At 44.0% G+C, this 21,693-nt stretch overlaps 1 protein-coding gene across 2 annotated transcripts in view; it reads left to right on the top strand.

Moving 5' to 3' along the window:
- Positions 1-15,299, top strand: part of LOC126354584 (arylsulfatase B-like) — a 64,790-nt gene extending 49,491 nt beyond the window's left edge. For both annotated transcript variants that reach the window (XM_050004332.1, XM_050004331.1), the window contains exons 7-9: positions 2,136-2,271; positions 9,268-9,426; positions 13,586-15,299. In XM_050004332.1, coding sequence (XP_049860289.1) covers positions 2,136-2,271; positions 9,268-9,426; positions 13,586-14,082 — 792 coding nt within the window. In that variant the 3' untranslated portion in view covers positions 14,083-15,299. The remainder of the gene's footprint in view (positions 1-2,135; positions 2,272-9,267; positions 9,427-13,585) is intronic.
- Positions 15,300-21,693: the final 6,394 nt, after the last annotated feature.

The following is a 21,693-nucleotide window of genomic DNA, read 5'->3' as shown; positions in this document are numbered from 1 at the left end:
TTCCCATGCTGACTCGGTACAGGTCTTGACAGATTTCCTAATATCGTCCAAAAGTACACACTGTGCCTTCGTACTCATTCATTCTTCATGGTGTGGCGATTTCCTTATGTGTTAGACTCCTAGTATCCTTGGGATTTGTTCTGTCAAAAGTCTGAGCTACTTCAAACCTGAGGTGGTCTAGTGGTAATTACTCATTCAGGGGGAACCATACAAACCTGTAGACAAATTGGAAAAATGGAATCCTCTGCACATAAATGATTTTCGTTAACCGTTAATATCCCCTGACTTCGCGTTTACTCTGAATAATCAGATGATATTGCGTGTAAAACCTTCTTACCTTAACCCCGTGTGATGCAAAATTCAACAAAATCAAGAAATAATCCACTTGCTCTGAATGTAGTTAATCAAATACAACTTGTGAACAAATAAGTAATTCAGGCATTATAATGAAAGGCAGTAGGGCATCACAGAAAAATCTCCATGTAACACATCACACAGCTCATCCATTTTAATGAAAACTGTCTAAACTACTGAATCACAAGTGATAACACTCTTTGTATTTCCTCATACATCACACGAGGTTGCACCAACAATCATTGACTAACTGTAATGTTCAGCAATCACAATCAAATTTCAGTTGACTAGTTTTCTAGCTAGTTTTAGAACATTAAACTAATAATGACATAACGGATCATATTTCTAATTTTTATGTTTATATGATGAGTTTGTGTGCAGATTAGTTTCCCTGCACAGTTTCATCGGAAACGGTTGTAAAGATGACAAGGAGGTGATTTTATATGGCAGTTAATCGGTAAACTGTCACGCAACGTGTTTTATAATATACTATGCACACTCGAACAGTCAATGTGGATGATCCTTTAACGCTGCATCTTAGCTGCAGACAGTATTCAGTACTGCTAATGACTTTTCCGGCAGTGTACCTTTCCTTGTCGTGTTGATGGTTTCCGACACGGCGTGTAACTCGACAGCCTCTTGTATTGTACTGTGCATATTTTCTGGGTAGGTCTACCTTGGTTCTAGTGTTTCCTTCGGCCTTGGGTGTTTTCTGAAGACGTAGTGCTGTCTGTCTCTTCGCCCTTGCCTTAAAACATTCCATCGTTGCACCGGTCGTCCGACGTTAGGCGAATTAGTTAGTTGGTCGGTCGACGCTTAAGATGCCCATAGTTCGATTTGCCATCCTGTTACGTGAGTAGAACTCTTCGCCGCCTGTCTCACCTTACCTTTTGTTCGAGTTACCTTCCCAGGCCGATCCTTGGAATTTTCGCTGAGAACTGATTGTCCTGATTGCATAGATTGTGATGTTTGTTTTAAGGATATTTGTAATTTTCTGATTATTGTTGATGTGGCATTCAGTCGAGCAATAATTTGACTTCTTTGGTGATAAAGCCTTCAGCCGTGTTACAGTTTGTTTTACAACGAAGTATTTATCCTAATATGTGCTATTTGGAATTGTTCTTCTGACTTTTAATTCAGGCCTTCAGCATTTTGTTCAAATGGTTCAGATGGCTCTGAGCATTATGGGACTTAACATCTATGGTCATCAGTCCCCTAGAACTTAGAAATACTTAAACCTAATTAACCTAAGGAGAACACACAACACCCAGCCATCACGAGCCAGAGAAATCCCTGACCCCTCCGGGAATCGAACCCGGGAACCCGGTCGCGGGAAGCGAGAACGCTACCGCACGACCATGAGATGCTGGCATCATTTTGTTGTTTGAGGTTATTCGGCCCTAAAATTGTGGAATTTTTTTTCTGTGATAAGGTCTGCAGCCGTCATAGAGAGATTGCTTTAAAATTCTAATTTCTTTAAATAAAGTTTACGTATTTGTTGTGCAACCGAAAATAACTGATTACGGCCCTGTCCTCAATCGTAACCTCACCCTGCCCCATCCTGGGAAACCAGCTCTCACCCAGCTCACTGACATTTCGTTTCTCTATAGTAACTATAATTATTTTTTTTTTGGTTTTGCTTTTTTCGGCAGTGAACATGTAGGTATAGAGGCAGGTGTTCATTTGTGAATTTGAGACGGTCTAGGAAAGAACGGTTGATAACTATTGTTGTTGTAGAGGCCCAGAGTCGTGGAGAAGTAACTAACTGGATCTGTGTGCAGATTAAGAACACCCTGTGGGAAGGCGGAGTGAGAGGAGTCGCTGCAGTCTGGAGCCCGCTGCTGGAGAACACGCCCAGGGTGTCCAATCAGCTGATGCACATCACCGACTGGCTGCCCACGCTCTACGCAGCAGCAGGTAAGTCAAGTTTGAGAAGATCTATGTTAGGGGACGATACCTGTGGAGTGACTGGGGCGACGGACGAAATATAAGTAGAGAGAATGTGGTTGTGCAGAGGAGGAGAAGAAGAAGAAGAAGAAGAACGATAGACAAAATTAAATCGTTGGTTTTCATTAGCCTTCTCCCAATCACAAGTTTTACTCACTCCATTGCCTAAACTAGATATTACCAGTAAACCTATGCCTAGTTAGATTTCGCTACAGAGAGAGTCTGGTGTTGTCTTTTCGACTTTTATTTCTAGAAACTTGGTATACTACTTAGGTAAAGACGAGAAATGAAGGACTGCATTAAATATTAGGAATTTTCCCACAGCGTGTGATCACGTTTCTAGCGATACGAATAATTTAACATGATGCTCTCTCATTTCTCTTTTGCTCATCCGTGTTACAGCATTCAGTGGGTCTCCAGCAAAAAATAAATGAAAATATAAAATGAAAGGCGCTATGTCCTGTTGTTCTGCACAGTACAATTGTCAAGTCATAAACACACAACAATATTTATAGCTGTTGTTAAATAATCATACACAATTCACAATGCGTTGAAAGATAACATCGAAAGCAGACGCACATATAAGCGTACAATAATAACACAGAGAAACAAATGTTACAAGGTGCCGCATGTGATTTTCTGTTTGGTAGCCTGGTAAAATAGTGATCTTAATCTCTATTTGTGGCTCAAAATAGGCAAAAATATGAGAGAAAGTAATTAACTGACTCTGTTCGAACAGTCCTCGGAAGACCCAATGGGACCGTCCGACCGCCGCGTCGTCCTCAATCGACAGGAGTAACAGGATTCGGATATCAAGAGGCAAGTGGTCAACCCGCCGCTCTCCCATCCGTTGTTAATTCAACGTGACAAAAGTGCAACCCTTTCGCAAACTGGTGCAGATTTAAATGCTGGACCATCATCAAGTGTCAGCATGAGAACCATTCGATGAAATATCATCGATGTGGGCTTTCACAGTCTAACGTCTACTCGTGTGCCCTAGACGACTGCACGACACAAAGCTTTACGGCCGCCTGGACCCGTCAACACCGACACTGGCCTGTTGATGACTGGAAACATGTTGCCTGGTCGGACAAGTCTCGTTTTAAATTGAATCGAGTGGATGGAGGTGTACGAGTATGAAGACAACCTTATGAATCCATGTACCCTGCATGTCAGCAGGGGATTGTTCAAGCCGGTGAAGGCTCTGTAATAGTGTGGGCGTGTGCAGTTGGAGTGATATGGGACCCCTGGTGCATCTAGATATGATTCTGACAGGTGACACGTACGTAAGCATCCCGCCTGATCACCTGCATCCATTCATATACTTATATGGATATGGTGTCTGTTCTTTCGGACATGGCCCGACCGGTACTCGAACCTGGAACCTCCTGCTAATATGGCACATGCTCTATCCATCTGAGCCACGGAGGGCACAGAGGATAGCGCGACTGCAGTGACTATCCCGTGCACGCCCCCAGCGAGATCCACATTCTCACCTTATATGTCCACATACTACATTCGTAGTGTCCCTACCCAACACACTCATTACTCTTGGATGATATTGTTACCAAGTCGCGTAAGAGTTCGGGTCGTATTTGTGCCCTAGGTGGCTCAGCTGGTTAGAGCACCTGCCATGTAAACAGGAGATCCCGGGTTGGGGCACACATTTTCACCTGTCCCCGTTGATATATATCAACGCCCGTCCGTAGCTGAAGGTATTGTTTTCTTTCTAATTTTGCATCCATTCACCTCCATTGTGCATTCCAACGAACTTGGGCAATTCCAGCAGGACAATGCGACACCCCACATGTCCATTATTGCTACAGATTGACTCCAGGAACACTCTTCTGAGTATAAACACTTCCGCTGGCGACCATACTCCCCAGACATGAACATTATTATGCATGTCTGGTATGCCTTGCAACGTGCTTTTCAAAAGAGATCTTACGGATTTATGGACAGCCCTGAAGGATTCATGGTATCAATTCCCTCCAGCACTACTTCAGATATCAGTAGAATCCCTGCCACGTTGTGTTGTGACACCTCTGCGTGCTCGCGAGGGCTCTACACGATATTGGGCAGGTGTACCAGTTTGTTTGGCTCTTCATTGTATTTTACAACTAGAATGATCATTTGGTTTCTAGCGCATTTATGTTTCAATCTGAGACGAGGCCCTTACAGAGCAAGAGCAAATTTGGACTGGAGAAGAATGGGCAATAAAATCCGACACAGGCTTTCAGAAGGAACCATTGTAGCCTACGTCTCAAACAATTTGAGGAAAAATAATCCTGGCTTGTGAGACGGGTATGACAGCAGCTATCCTCCTGAAGAAGAGTCCAATGCGCTTGACACCGTGCCCTCTCACTTGTTCGAGACTCGAAATTCACCTTTAAAGTAGCGTCCCTTACTGGACACCCTTAGCGACGTACATCTTTTTATCTCCATCATTAGAAGATATGATATTTATTTAGATTGCAGTTTGCCACCTTGCAACGAAGACAAGTGGATTTTTCCTAGACTGCATCTGCATCTGAGGCTTTCGCAAAAGCTAAAGAGGTACTCCTTAATTGACGTGTTTCGCTGCTCCACTTCGTGGACCCTAAGAGGGAACTTACCGATTTTCAAGGACCTGGGGACATTTGCATGAAGCGCGGGTATTTCTTTTTCAAGAAAGCCGGTTTTTTGTTGGATCGCTCCTTTCTCTACGGGTCGGTAATGCGGGATAGCACTTTAAGAAAATTCTTGGAATGGGTAACATGCTAGGAAGCAGCAGTCCTCGGTGTGAAGTACTCCAACAGGAATAATCTGAGAGCCACGTGGAACTTCTCAGCCTACACGTTAACTTCCGCAGTATCGAACATTTTCAAGGCTGAGAGACGTGGTTCTGTAGCGTCGGTCATTCATTGGGTGTGATTGCAGATTGAGTGCACCAGTAGCAAAGACAACAAATGGAAATTCAGTGGTCTGGAGGAAAGAGTGGAGGACAATTTAACAAAACTGCCGAGTAGGAATACCCGCTGGTTATTCAGTGGACAACTGACAATCGGGCCGTCAGACAGATTAGTGAGAAGTCTACAGAGTAGTCAGAGAAGAATTAGAGAGGAGGAGAGGAGCAGTGAATTTGCCATCTGGAGGCCTGCCAACCTATTAACGACGGAGTCTTGGACTGGATATCTATCTTCATTCTGATGTCTATCACCACGTGAAAGACTCATTTCTGTTCCTCATCGAATGGATCTTCTTCGTGGTCCGATGCTGAAATCATTATGTATGCGAATGCACCTCCCAGCCGCCAAATACTGCGTTCACACTGCCTCTGCGAGATAGTCACCTCAGACAGTTGATACCAGGCCGAGGTACAGTAACAACGTGTAGGTCGTCAGGGCCTGAAGAAATTAAGTCAGTCCGGCAAAAAATGAATTGGTAAAGCTGGCCAGGGCGTCGCAGCTAAGCCGCAAAAGACGGAAGAAGAAAGTTATCAGCTGTCAGTCCACGGCCATACATTCACAATGAGGTATGAAGAGCGCGCCACACCTACATTGCATCTGCTGCACACAGCTGCATGTAAAGCAGAATCCATCGGATGGTGGGATGAAATGGTACATTCCCCACCTAATTGCCCTATTACTGAGATATTATCGTGATCAGACAAATCGGGCCTGAGATTATAACTTCAAGCAATTTCATGGAGTGGCCGAAAGTGTCTGTTGTCTATATTGGAATCTACATTTTTACTCAGCAAAATTCTAGCAACCGCATGGCGGAGGCTACATAAGAGCAAGCATTTGTTATGTAGACTATTGGGTTATATCTGAGGTGTTCCAAATGATTGGTACTATTTTCCTGTGTGCACATGAAACATTTACAGAAGAAACCAAAATAAATTTCAGATTCCCCCGCCCCCCCCCTCCCAACGTGTATGCACATGTGCCTTTGTTCTGGAAACTTGAAAGCATTCTTTTGGAGTTTCACGGCGTCAACGGTGGTCAGCTGTGAAAGGTCGTCACTGATGGTGAATTTGTTACCCCACATGAACTCTTTCGTTACGTCGAGTAAAGCAAAGTCGCGAGTCGGCAGATCCAGAGAATATGGAGGGTGTGGCATCACAGTAAACCCCAGTGGCAATGGTGGAGCCACTTATAGGTGGCAGCACATTGTCATGTTGGAGAAGAACGCCACAGCCTTCTTCTCCATGACGACAATGTTGAATGCGTGGGCGGCATTGGTGCAGTGAACTGCAGCACTGATCATTTTCGAGGGTCGTATTGAAGAACTATGACTAGTCGACGGTGACCAGCCACTCATAAACCTCCGCTAGATCTGCACTATACTGTTGCATCATCCGTTGGCTTGTCTCCGCACGCTTTTATTTCTCCGTAACAGCGGCGGAATGGGGCACTCATTACGCACACACCGTCGTCTTCTAATCTCCATCTATGAGGTTTGGAGGGTTCCCTGTGACAGAGCTGCTGGCTTCTGTAGTTCATCGAACATGACTGGATTGTGCCCCAACATCAGGTGTTTGCGAGGCTGGGCGTTGCGTGGTTTGCGTTCAGTTATTGGAAACCCAACACTTTTGTGCTCTGCAGTACAGTCCATGCAGTCTGTGAACTATGATACCCAACGAAGCAAAAATCTTCACTTGACGCTACTTCTCCGCATGTATCTACCAATCCCTTGTCTATCTTTGCCCATACTCGTCTGCTACCATGCTGTGTTATCGATGTCCACAGGCGTACTCGCACATTGGAACCAACTGCTGCTGTAGCGCGCCCTATTGCAAGCAGTAACACCATCTAGAGGCGGTGGATAGTACTATAATATTTCTTCCCACGTATATCGCCACACATTTCAAACAGTGCCTTGCAGGAGTTATAAAGGGAGTTCCAATCAGTACTGAGCGAAGAAAACACGAGAGTGGCTCAAAAAATGGCTATGAGCACTATGGGACTCAACTGCTGTGGTCATTAGTCCCCTAGAACTTAGAACTACTTAAACCTAACTAACCTAAGAACATCACACACATCCATGCCCGAGGCAGGATTCGAACCTGCGACTGTAGCAGTCGCGCGGTTCCGGACTGCGCGCCTAGAACCGCGGGGCCACCGCGGCCGGCTAAGAGAGTGGTTCACTTAGTAATGCCCCACATTTTTTTAAAAAGCCATTAATATACATCAACAAACGTCGTTGTTGGTGCTTCATATTTGATGTTTGTTCTGTACACCTTGAAAGTTTCGAACCGTTCTGGTAGATGGCAGAGCATTAGTACAGCGTCAAAATGGTGTCTATATACGACTCACGTTACAAGCAGCCTGCTGTTATTGGATACTTGTGAGCAGATAAAGAAACCGTGGTGAACATCCATAGACATTTACGTGCAGTGATGACGATACTGCAGTTGATAGGAGCACAGTTACGTGATGGATGAAGAAAGTTACAGCCTCAGGAATGCAGAAACGGAGATCCATGATTTCCCGCGCTCGGAACGTGCTGTCTCATCCACTGCTACAGACATGCTGAATCTTGCGAATGCCATTATTCGTTCCGATTGGCGCATCACAGCTCGACAATTGGCTCTACAGTTGTCGGTCAGGCTTGGAAGTGCGCCTGCAATGATCGAAAAACTTGGATATTCAAAGAGGTGCTCACGATGGGCTAGTGAATGTTAACGGCGGGCCACAAGATTCAAAGGAAGGCCATTTCATCTGAATTGTTGGACGGGGTTGGAGAGTGACGGAGAGGTCTTTCTGCCACGGACCATTACGGGGAACGAAAGCTGGGTGCTCCACTTTGCGCCGGAAACAGAAAGGCGATTCATGGAGTGGCATTATCCTCATTCAATACAAAAGAAGAAATTCAAGACAACACCATCTGCCGGAAAAGCCGTGATGTCAGTCTTCTGGGACTGTAATGTCGCCGTTCTCGTGGGTGTGATGCCAAGAGGGTCAACCATCAATTCAGAAACTATGAATAAACTCAAGAACCGTTTCCGACGTTTTGGATCGGCCAAGAATCCAGCAGAAATCTTGCTCCAACACGATAATGCACTCCCACACACAAGTCTCAGAACCCGGGAACACATCGCCAAATTTGGTTACACATCAGTGCCTCATCCACCCTGCAATACAGATCCGGCAAGCTCTGACTTCCATCTCTTTGGGCCGCTTAAAGATTGTCTACGGGAAAAACACTTTGAAGATGACGAGAGTGCCAGTCATGCAGTGAAAACATGGCAAACGCCTAAAACACAAGATATTTTACCAGCAGGGAATGCATGCTCTTTCACACCGTTGGCGTACGGCCATAGAAGGTGGTGGGGACTACGCAGAAAAATATGACATGGACAAGACTCGTTGACGTTTATTGTCACCAAAATCTGACTCTTAACAATAAATCGGTTTTTAGGGAAAAAATTGATGTATTACTTATTGTACGACGCTCGTAATGTACAAAGTTTGAATCTGTAGCAATCGTTTAAGCAAAGATCCAATGGTCGCAATCGCCATTGGATGAAGAGAGCGGCGACTTCAAGACAACTTTATCACACAATGTACCACAACGACTCTGCAACGTTCTCACAGTTTGATCACAGTTGCAATTAGACATAGATGATTAGCGGCTGCGATCGTTGTCTACCGTCTTCAGATCTAGAAAAAAAAGTAGACTAAAACTGACAAATATACAGAAAGACTCAAGCTATTCGATTAATTGTATTAGAATAGCTTGGTGACAGAGTGCAGCATAAAATTCATCATCATGTTTAGCTACCGCAGCATTACTTAGAGACGCATATAGCAATAATGTTGACGCGTTACGCGACAGCTAAGGTAAATAAATCTGTTGTTAGCCGATAATAATCGAAACCGATAATCTACAACGGTTGCTGCCATTCTGCAGATTCAGCAATGCCTGTCCTTTTCTTGTGCTTACTTACAACATATAGGGACGATATACTTTACTTTTTAGGAGGCAATGCATCTTCCCTTCCGGAGGACCTGGACGGCGTGAATGCGTGGCCTCAGCTGGTGACTGGCTTCGGATCTCCGCGGTCAGAACTGCTGATCAACGTCGACGAAGTGGTTGGCAACGCCGCCATACGACTGGATGATTGGAAGCTCGTCAGAGGTGAGTAGAGGTTTCCCATCACGAGCACTTGCTCGTAACCTTGACTGTTCAGCACGGTGCCTCCCTTCCCAAAATCCTGCACACCACCTGTCTAGTCGCATACAGGATCTTGCGAGTCAGTAAGCTACACTCATCAGGAGAGTTTTATGGATGTGAAGTAGTGTTTCTGGATCATCAACAGCTCTAACAACTTTACAAATAGAATTAGGTAACAAAAGCCATTGGATACCTCCTAATATCAGTATGACTCCTTTTGCACGGCGTAGTGCAGATATTTCGACTTGGTTCGTACTCAACAAGTTGTTGGAAGTTCCTTCCAATAATAATGTGCCATGCTGCCTCTGAACCCGTTCGTAATTGCGGAGGTCTTGCCGATGGAGGGTTTTGTGTACGAAGTAGCCTCTCGATTGCCTCCCATAAAAGTTCTATACGATTGATGTCGGCGCAGTGTCATCCACAAAAGTTCCATCGTTATTTGGGACCACGAAGTACATCAACAGCTGGAAATGGTCTCCAAGTAGCCTAATATAACAATTAGCAGTCAATGATCGATTGAGCAGGATCAGAGGATCCAGGCCATCCCATGTAAACACAGCCCACACAGTTATGGAGACACCACCAGCTTGCACAGTGCCTTGTTGAAAATTTGGGTCCATGGCTCTTTGGGGTCGGCGCCACAATGGAAATCCATCATTAGCTCTTACCAACTGAAACCGGAAGTCATCTGACTACGTCACGGTTTTCCAGTCGTTTAGGGTACTACCGACATAGTAACGGGCAAAGGGGAGGCGCTGGAAGCGATGTGCTGTTAGCAAAGGCACACACGTCAGTCGTCTACTGCCTTAGCCCATTAATGGCACGTTTCGCCGTACTGTCGTAACGGACACGTCCGTCATATGTCCCACATCGGTTTTTCACTCAGTTTTGTTCCTTTGTTGGCAATGACAAATCTATGCGAACACTGTTGCTCTCGGTCGTTATGTCAAGGCGGTCGGCGATTGCGTAGTCCTTGGTGAAACGTTATGCCTGAAATTTGGCATTCTCGGCACACTCTTGACACTGTGGAATGTGAGATTTCTGCAGCTCCAACGACCACTCCGTGCTCAGTAGCTGTTAATTTCCTTGATGAGGCCCTAATCACGTCGAAAACGTTTTACGCAAATCACCTAAATACAAATGACTTCCCCGCCAAAGTACTCCCATTTTACACCTCGTGTACGATATACTACCGCCATTTGTATATGTAACTATTACTGTCCGATGACTGTTTGTCACTTCATTGTCGTGTAGCAGAACATATCAGTAAATATTTTCTCCCAGATTTATCTAATGCGTTTTTAGCTGAAACCTACACTGACCATGTTTTACCATCTGCTTAATGGCGTGTTGGCTTACGAACGCGACATAGCAGCGATTCTATATGACTTGAGTAGATAAATTTGTACTAAAGTAGATATGTAGGTAGATTAGTTTATGTGAAGTACGTGGCAACAGATACCTGTGCACAAGTCACGCAATCCCCACACATTTTTGGCTGGTGGTCTGTGGGGACAGAGGTGGCATCAGATAGCGTCTCAGATGTGCCATCGGTTTCCAGTCAGGCTGTTTTGGGGGCCAAAACATCAACCTCAGTTTTCTACCCTTGACATATCTGGCAGTGGGGCACATACATTTGCCGGCCCGTGTGGCCGAGCGGGTCTAGGCGTGTCAGTCTGAATCCGCGCGACCGCTACGGATGCAGGTTCGAATCCTGAATCGGGCATGGATGTGTGTGATGTCTTTAGGTTAGTTAGGTTTAAGTAGTTCTAAGTTCTAGGGGACTTATGACCGCAGATGTTAAGTCCCATAGTGCTCAGAGCTATTTGAACCACATACATTTACACATCTGGAAGGTGACATCGTCGTTGGCGAACACGTCGAGCACAGAGGGTCAGAAACGATGATCATGTTGTACACACCTGTTACGGTACCATAGGTTAGTGCAATAAGTCTCATTGAAGCCCAGGTGAAAGTCCCCCATTTTGTAATAGAGCTACCTCTGGCCTTCGTCCATTATAACTTGGATGCTCTGAACAGCACCTAGCACCTAGATGACAGCATGCTCAGAAGTGACAATCAACCAGAGGTGAGAATAAAGGGCAATCATTCTATCCACGATATGGCCGTAAATGAAGGAATATGTAACTTTGACAAAGGGCAGATAGTTAAGGCCCAGCGTCTGGGAACGTGCACTCGTATTCAAAGAAATTGGTCAGCTGTTCGAGCACTGCTGATGGGAGTATCTAAGAAAATGGTTGAACGTTGGTTAAACAATGAGCAAGTGACAATGTTCGCGTCTCAACGCACAACTTAGTAGATTGTGACCTTTTCCGCTCCATAAGGGACAGACGGCGATCCTTGTACAGGTCTGATGACTGAGTGCAACGTTAGTTTCGTTGGACTTGGGTTGCTGACAATCAGGCTCCGCAGCAGGTGACTCTAGCTTAATGACCCAACGGCATTGTTAACGGTGCTTTCAGCCCCCAGGGGATCATCGAGAATAGATCGTGGAGCAGTGTAAACGTGTCGACTGATTAGGTGATCCCCATCTTTTATGACATAAAGTCCATGGTTGTGACGGCTGAGCAGTGATTCAAGCGAACAGCCGCCTGATAAATGCACTGTACTTCGTATGCGTGTCTGTGGGGGCAGTATAATTGTTTGGGGGACATTTACGATGTCCTCTAGGTGGCCTGTGGTAGTAATCGAAGGCAACGTGAGTTCTGCGGAGAACGAGAAACCTATTTCGGACAATCTGCCAACCTTCTTGTCTGACGCCTTCCGCGACGGTGACGTCATCTTCGAGCTAGAAAAATTCCATGGCCGGCCGGTGTGGCCGAGCGGTTCTAGGCGCTTCAGTTTGGAACCGCGCGATCACTACAGTCGCAGTTTCGAATCCTGCCTCAGGCATGGATGTGTGTGATGTTCTTAGGTTAGTTAGGTTTTAGTACCAGGTGATCAAAAAGTCAGTATAAATTTGAAAACTTAGTAAACCACGGAATAATGTAGATAGAGAGGTAAAGATTGACACACATCCTTGGAATGACATATGACATGGGGTTTTATTAGAACCAAAAAAAGATATTGCTAGACACGTGAAAGATCTATTGCGCGCGTCTTTTGGTGATGATCGTGTGCTCAGCCGCCACTTTCGTCATGCTTGGCTTCCCAGGTCCCAGACCTCAGTCCATGCATTTATTGGGTTTGGGGTTACCTGAAGTCGCAAGTGCGTAAGTGTATCGTGATCGAGCGACATCTCTAGGGATGCTGAAAGACAACATCCAACGCCAATGCCTCACCATAGCTCCGGACATGGTTTACAGTGCTGTTCACAACATTATTCCTCGACTTTAGCTATTGTTGAGGAATGATGGCGGACATGTTGACTATTTCCTGTAAAGAACATCATTTTTCCTTTGTCTCACTTCTTTATACTAATTATTGCTATTCTGATCAGATGAAGCACCATCTGTCGGACATTTTTTTTTGAACGTTTGTATTTTCTTGGTTCTAATAAAAGATCCATGTCATTCTGAACGTGTGTGTCAATTTGTACCTCTCTATCTACATTATTCCGTGATTTATTCAGTTTTCAAATTTATACTGACTTTTTGATCACCCGGTAGTTCTAAGTTCTAGGGGACTGGCACCTCAGATGTTAAGTCTCATAGTGCTCAGAGCCATTTGAACCTTTTTTTTTAATTCCGTGACACAAGGCCAGAAACGTAGTACAGTGGTTTTAGGAGCGTTATGGTGAAACACTTGTTAATGGCTTCGCCGCCAAATTCGCCTGAACGGAACGTCATGTAATATATCTGGCCAGATGTGCACTCAGTTATTAGCAGTTCTTAAGGTCTGGGAATTTCGTGCCATGTGCGTGGAGAGCTGGTGTCACATATCTCTGGAAACCTACCAACGACTTCTCGAGATTATGCTATTCATCTCTCCTGTATTGCGCCCCAAAAGCGGATCAGTACTTTATTATATAGCTAGGCATAATGTTTCGGCTCATCAGCGTATTAGTAATTGTCCCTGTTTCACTGATATTCTTATTCCTTAAACTGCTGCTCTCGATATTCACTTTTTTTATGACTGGGTACTGTAACACTACGCGCCACAGGTCGGCAGAACAGCGCTTCGGACACGGGCTACCAGGGGTCGACTGGTCGTGAGGACGCCGGATACACCCCGGTCTACACTCCAGAGCAGGTGCTGTCCAGCGCCACGGGCCGGGCCATCTCCAGCGCGCTGGGCAACTCCACTCCAGCCGAGGTGATGCTGAGGCTCCGCGCAGAGGCCACCGTCTCCTGCCCTGACCGCCCCCAGCAGCCGCGGTGCGCTGTCGTCAACGGCAGCGACGTCTGCGTCTTCAACGTCAGCCGCGACCCCTGCGAGGCGGGCGACGGCGCGGCCTCCGAGGCGGTGCTGTCCATGCTGCTGGAGCGCCTGGAGGCGCTGTCGCAGCCGATGCTGCCCCAGCAGGACTCGACCACGTACCCCGGCCTGGCCGACCCCCGGCGCTGGAACAACACCTGGGTGCCCTGGACAGACTGCCTCGCCAACGCGACGGACGAGGCGTGCAACGCTGTCGCAAACACCACGATGAGCGTAGTGTGACTGCGGAACCAACACGACGGCTGACGGCCTCTCAGCCTATCCGCAACTCCCAGCAGCCATTGATATTTAGTCTTCTTACGGATGCCTTGCCCTTACATAAAGTGGGATAGTGATAATATGCGTATTTCCTGCAAACTTTAAAGAGCGTAACTCAGTGCCGATACGGTTATAATCGTTGGACTCCGAAGCAAGGTTTCTGCCACTTCTCTGCCTCCACGTTTAAAACCTGATCTTAATTTCTCTAAGCTGCCCTGGCCTCTCCCCCCACCATGGTCGGTCCCTCTCTCTCTTTCTTCCCTCCTCTGAGTACGCAGCCTTTCGGCGTGAACTGCCGCTATCCTAAATTACTACAATGTTGTAAACGAAAATCACAAAATTGAGGATGTTCTATAGTACTGATACGTTTTGTTAACCAGTTTCAGACTTAGAAGGAGGTCATCAGCCTGTCGCTGTCAAAAAAGAATGCAATACTGGTGAACAACCTGACAAACGTGTTACACATGGACGCTGAGGAGTAAACACAGAGTAAATGTCATCTTCGACCTCTCAGTGGCAGCGTAACTGAAAATGTTAACGGTGAACGGTAAATAAGTGGAACTAACTACAAAAACATTGAAACTAAACATAAATAAGGAATTATTATGCCTATGTGTCTGTGTGTATGTGCGTGTGTGTGTGTGTGTTCCGGGGTGGGATATTGCTCTCGTATGTAAGGATAAGCTGGATTAGCAGAGCAGTCTTGGGCGCTGCAGTCATGGACTGTGCGGTGGTCCCGGCGGAGGTTCGAGTCCTCCCTCGGGCATGGGTGTGTGTGTTTGTCCTTAGGATAATTTAGACTAAGTAGTGTGTAAGCTTACGGACTGATGACCTCAGCAGTTAAGCCTCATAAGATTTCATACGTATGTGAACATTTTTTTAAAGAAAAGAGAACGTTGAAAAAGAATTATATTTCACGGAAGAGGAGACCTACGTGTGGTATAACAGCCAGACAGAATTTCTTTTTCGGTGTTTACTCGAGATATCTCTGGTTTCTTACATTTATATATTTTCTCTTTAACATTACCGTTTTCAATTATGTTACCACTGCCCTGTCAATGATATTTACTGTACTCTCTGGTCGCATCTCACTTTCCATTTGTAATATATCTTAAGTGCTGTTCACCGAGCGATATTGTAACCTATTTGACGACGACTGTCAATTAAATTATGACGATGGCCTTGTGAGCTAAAAAGCGGTTAGCCAAATAAATAGGAACTATAGAATACCCACAGTTTTGGCTTTTCATTTGTAATTATGAATTCGTTCTACCAAGACCCGTTGGAAGATTCAGTTAACACCAATTTACTAAACAACGAACTGTGTGCTAAGAAATGATATCCAGCTCCACTCAAGATATATCTGAGAGATAAGCATTTGGTTTCCTTTAAATACTTGTGACATTTCATTGCCCATACCGAAAAATAAATTATGTATGTCTGTATGACTGGACGAAAATACATCACTAACGTTTACAATCCCAATTTTGTTATATTCTTTCAGTACAAATGTCATATTACACACATTTTCAATGGTATCGATATTACATTTGTGATTGTCTGCGAGACCTTTCTGTGTCATAATTTTATCTACATACTGTATCAGGACCTCAGTACCAGGTGAACTGCAGGTGACCAAAACAGAATAACTTTTGATTAAGCAATGTACGAGGGACATTCAGAAAGTAAGGTCCTTACGGACGCGAAATGGAAACCACAATGAAACTGTGATGAAGCTTTGCGCAGATGTGTTGAGCTGTGTCTTTAGTGTGCCCGTAGATTGCGTCACGTCGCTCTTTTCCGATCTGAGAGCACAGTGAACACGTAGAGATGCTTAGAACAATAGTGTACCCTGCGAAGTCTGGGGGCCTGGTGAAAGGTTTCGCCTGATGCCATGCAGCCCACATAACACAACCGCCATTCGTTTCATGAGCATTGTCATCCTCACTCTGCAGGGGCTATGAAGATGCTCCCGTGGTGTTTTCGAAGGGAAACGTTTGATCGCCCATAATGGGGCCCATTACTGGCTCCCTTGACAGTCATCTCAGGCTACACGAACCACTGGTTATGAAAACACAGACAACAAGCTGCAGACTGGCTTAGAGAATTGACGGGAAGTATAGGCGGCTGCCTTCTATAACGAGGGTACTGCAAAGGTACAACGGTACGACGAATGTCTAAGTCAGAGCGGAAATTGTGCAGAGACGTACGTGAAAGGTGTGTCAGACTGTTTCAAATTACACATTTTTGATTTTCATAGTTGTCTCCATTTCACTACCGATTGGGCCTTATTTTCTGAATAGTCCTTTTATGCTTCCTACCCCGTTAGTATTTACTTATTTGTGTTGTTCAGTGTGGAAAATGTACCACAGTGAGCGTACAGTTCTCTTGCTTCGAAGCTTTCGGCGAGTCTCAGTAATTGTTGGGGTTGTTATCGACCGACAGTCTCGATCCAGCATCGACTACGGTTTCTTTGAGCTTGTTGGTTTGATTATCTGATACGGTAAGACGAGCGATAATTGAAAACGCTTCTTCGTATCTGTAGGAATGGTTTACGCAGTAGAACACATCTTCACTTCAGTGTGTTTGCTGCACTTCGCAGACACTTTCCAGAACATGTTTAAAGCTGCAATGTGTGATGTAATATCACTGGATATTAAGGATACTGTGTTAGCCACTCTTTGCAGTACACCTCCATCCAGAACGAGTTCTGTGGCATGAGCTTTGGGATGCAGGTCACTTGACCCTCTGGAGGCATTTCGAGCAGTACACCATTGAGAGTGTACATACATTGACCACGTAATATTTCATCAACGTTCTTTCTCGATCCAAATGCTTTATGTTGGTAGATTATCTTAAAAGTCGGGAGATTCCTATGTGGTGCTATAAAACCTAACACAGCCTGGCGTTACGTCTTCGTAAAACAGATTATCTGCTAAAATTTAGGTCGATAAAGATCCTCAAGGAGTTCCTGCTTACCACACACTACTCAACTGCTGTGCACAGAACGCAGTACCTCCTAGCGTATGCAGTCACGCTGCATGATAGAGCCCCCCGAATAATGCATTATTGATGAACCAGCACAGCTAACTGCCCACATTCAGCAAACCCTTCCCCATAGTCTGTCCGGTAGTGTTCGGTTCGGGAATAAGCCAGTTGGAACACTGGTGGTGGATGAAGTTTTCACTGTTAGTATTTGGACTGCAGTTGCAGGAGAGATGGTCGCGTTTACTTTCTGATCACCAGCCTTTGTCCAATGTTCTCCATTAAACTGCAAATCTCACAGCAGTGGCTCATCAAGTAAAGGCATGTAAAAAGATTGTTGTTGATCCATGCGTCAGTTGGACTCACTGGTAACGCCGACGGTGCCCTTGGTGCTATTCAAGTTCCATAGGCTGTACGTTGGCACCAGTTATCACTCTCTACCTCCTCTCACCATCACCACCACCAGCACCAACACCAACACCAGCATACTACACAAACATAACACCATATACTCATCCATCACACTCACCAGACACTGCAAACACACATTAGACACTACTCTAATACATCCGTAAGGAAAGAGGACAACGTGCCCGGAGGATGGACATTCCTCCTGGTGGCTGAACGCACCACCAGGGATATCCCAATTCTATTGTATATACCAATTCTATGGTATAAATCGAATGGCATATGAGTGGTTTAAGTCATATCTGCAGAACAGGAAGCAAAAAGTCTCTTTATATGCTTCAAGTGATTCAAAGGAGTTTACAACTTCATCTAACTGGGGTGAAATTACATAAGGTGTTCCACAAGGTTCGATCATGGGTCCCCTCCTCTTCTTGATATATGTGAATGACCTCCCTTCTTATGTGAAACAAGGTGCTCGCCTCAGACTGTTTTCTGATGATACAAGCATACTAATTAAACCAGTAAAAGAAAGTCTGATAGAAAATGATACAAATAAGGTCTTTGGAAAAGTTATTAATTGGTTTTCTGTGAATGGGCTTGCTCTGAACATAGAAAAAACTCAGTACATCCAATTTTCTGCTGCAAAAAGTATAATTCTTTCAACATACAGAACACATCAAAAGATATCAGTAGCCTGGGTAGAGCATACTAAGTTTTTGGGTGTACATACAGATGAAAATCTCAATTAGACAATTCATATTTTGGATCTCTTAAAGTGACTAGGTTTGGCAACTTTTACAATCTGAATAAGTGCCAATTTTGGGGATGCAGAAATTAGTAAGCTAACATACTTTGCATACTTTTACTCTCTGATGTTATACTGAATAATATTCCATGCCAACTCAACACTTAGGCAAAAGGTATTCACAGCTCGAAAGAAAGTAGTTAGAATAATGTGTGGTGTTCATAGTCTCACATCTTGTAGGCATCTGTTTAAAAGGTTGGGAACGCTTACAACTGCTTCGCAGTACATTAACTCAGTAATGAATTTTTTTCTCAAGTGGCCGGGCGGTGTGGCCATGCGGTTCTAGGCGCTTCAGTGTGGAACCGCGTGACTGTTACAGTCGCAGGCTCGAATCATGCCTCAGGCATGGATGTGTGTCATGTCCTTAGGCTAGTTAGGTTTAATTAGTTCTAAGTTCTAGTTGACTGATGACCTCAGAAGCTACGTCGCATAGTACTCAAAGCCATTTGAACCATTTTTTTTCTCAACAATGTGGAGCAGTTTAAAATCAACAGCGACATTCATGATTATAATACCCGAAAAAAGAAAGGCCTACACTATCCGTTACTTAACCTATCAATGACACAGAAAGGGGTAAAATATGCTGCTATAAAACTTTTTGATAAATTACCAGATGAAATAAAATGTCTGACAGACAGCAGCAATAGTTTCAAAAACAAACTGAAATCATAACTCCTTGACAACTCCTTCTATACCATAGATGAATTCTGGAATATAAGTAAATAAATATGGAAATATAATATATGAATTTTGTGCCATTTAAGGGAATGGGATAGATAATAGAAGTATTTAGGTATAAGACTATAATGCAAAAAAAAACTCGTTTCCTGTGCGCATTTCTTGTGCATTTGACACGTTCCACATAATAAAGGTTTTTCTGTGCTGCTGATAAATGGAGCACATAACTAACTAACTCCCAGCCAACAACGTTCATTTTACGGAATTTCCCTAAATCACTACAGGCAAATGTCGGGATGGTCCCTTTGAACATGGCATGGTCGATTTTTTTCCCCATTCTTTCGTAATTCGAGCTTGTGCTCCGTCTTTAATGACGGCGCTGACGATTGTATGTTAAATTTTGAACTTCTTCTCTCCCTTCGAATGTTAAGGAACATTCGCTAGATCAGGCAGGTTCTGTGGTCGTAACGTGAGGTTCTTGGGTTTGGTGTTTTCGGCTGCTGTCAAGAGCTGATCCTGAAAACTTCAGTTGTCACCATGCCAGAGAAAGAATTACGTTTTCCCTTATGTTCCTAAGTAGCATAAGGATATTAAGTTATTACACAAATGTCCTAATCTCATCCCATAGGAAACAGAACTGTTAGGTATAAGCGCTGCAATTAATAAAATGCACAACTGGATCCGTAACCAATTGCAGGCTCGAACTCGCGAGAAAATGCTTCAATACACTTGGATTATGGCGAAATTGTCATCAGAGGCGAGATATTTTGCAGCGTTGACGAGGTTGCTTTGCCTAATGATATTCACACTAAAAAAGTGACTGTGGCATATGTGCCCTCACATGTTGCTCGCGGTGCTCCTAATTTTTATACTTGTAATATATGTATACATGTTTCTGGGTGTAAGTAGGCTGTTTAGGTTTTTATGTTGGTAACAACACGTAGCGCTCTGTATGAAAGTCACTGGTTGGACTCATTGTTTGAATATTCGCTATTGTAGTGTTGGGCAGTTGGATGTGAACAGCGCATAGCGTTGGGCAATCGGAGGTGAGCCACCAGCAGTGGTGGATTGGGAGAGAGAGATGCCAGACTTTTGAGTGGTTACTATAAGCGGATGATCTGGACGTGTGTCTGCCAGAAAAAGGAAATTTGGGAAGGTGGATTTCATACATTATTAAGGAAATACACTGTTTGTTCACTGTCAAAAGTTTTAATTTGATAACTATTCCTATCACTAGTTAGCGCCTTCAGTAGTTAGCATCTTTCATTTACCTGGCAGTGATGGCGCTCGCTGTATTGCAGTAGTGAGGTAAGTGATATATGAAAGGTGTAGGTTATTGTCAGTCAGGGCCATTCATCTGTAGGGATTATTGAAAGTCAGACTACGTTGCGTTAAAGAAAATATTGTGTGTCAGTTTAGTGATGATCAGCATAAGTAAAGAGAGAACTGTCTCAGTACGTTCAGTTTTGCTCAGCTGTCTTTGTGTAAAATAACGTAGAAGTTTACCAGCCCAGAAATTACAATTTTCCAAAGGGGACGTTTCATGGAGAATGGAATGATTCTCCTGAAATATAAAAGTAAAAAATCAAAGCAGACGATAAAACCCCGTGGCCTGTGCTTGAGCCCTGTGCCCTGTGTCAGCATTTTAATTATATATTTGTGATGACAAAATCTGTTTTAATAATAATTGTGTAGCACCTCAATTACTTTTGTCCTAGTATCTCACCTAAAAATCAGAACACAGGCTTTAATAAAAAGTTTAATTGTAGCATTACTGAGGATGATGAACTGCGGAATGTAAATCAGGTCACAAGCTTTACTTTAAGATTGAATTTATTGCAACAAAACCAGTTAAAACACCAACAATTACGTGTTGCAATTGATTTAGTAGGTCACAGCTATAGTGACAAAACTTTACAAAAACAGATAAAGGGTTGCAAATTTAGAAATTTTAAATTCCACGAAAATTAGGGAATAAATAGTTAAACTGGAGAACATCTTGGTTTAGGTTTGATTAGTATACATTATAGCACTGAAACACTTTTCGACGAGATAAATCGTAGAATACGGAGAACTAAGGAAATTCACGTGTTACAGGAAACCGGATCAGTTAGTTTAATTTGAGAGTGATATTTCAGTGGGCTTACTTAAACACTTAGTAAGACAGGATAAACCTAGCACCCATTAAAAGGGAATAGACATTAAAGCATGGAAATAGCACAATAAATTTAAATATATCATAAATATATATTTACTGGCTTCAAACACAACTCTGTGTCTCTGAACAATATAAAGGGGGTTACAAATTATTCTTAAAACTATCACTTTGTAATCACATTGGCCGTGTAAAATCAACTTAATAAACTCGACCACAATAAGTTACTCTCTAGAGCTATAAGATCAAAGGAATTCTAATCGACCGTCGCTGGCCTAAAGCTGGCTTGAGGAATTAAACCCCTTCCTAAGGCTGAGGGAGGGAGAGAAAGGGTAAGATTGAACTCGACAAGGTGCTAAACTCATTAATTGTGCGATTGGCTGAAGAACAAACAAGTCACGATAGAAATGGTAACAGGCAGCAGGATCCAGGCGACTGTAATGGCATATAGGAAGAGCCCCGCCACTAAATCTTTCCAGATTACGGGCATTCACACATCTAGAGTAAGGTTAGAAAATAGAGGACCTCATAGTCACGCAAGAAA

Source organism: Schistocerca gregaria, chromosome 3, assembly GCF_023897955.1.
Source record: "Schistocerca gregaria isolate iqSchGreg1 chromosome 3, iqSchGreg1.2, whole genome shotgun sequence".
In the NCBI taxonomy this organism is placed as follows: domain Eukaryota; kingdom Metazoa; phylum Arthropoda; class Insecta; order Orthoptera; family Acrididae; genus Schistocerca; species Schistocerca gregaria.
Note: the sequence above shows the minus strand (reverse complement) of the source record. Positions and strands in the feature narration are given on the sequence as shown.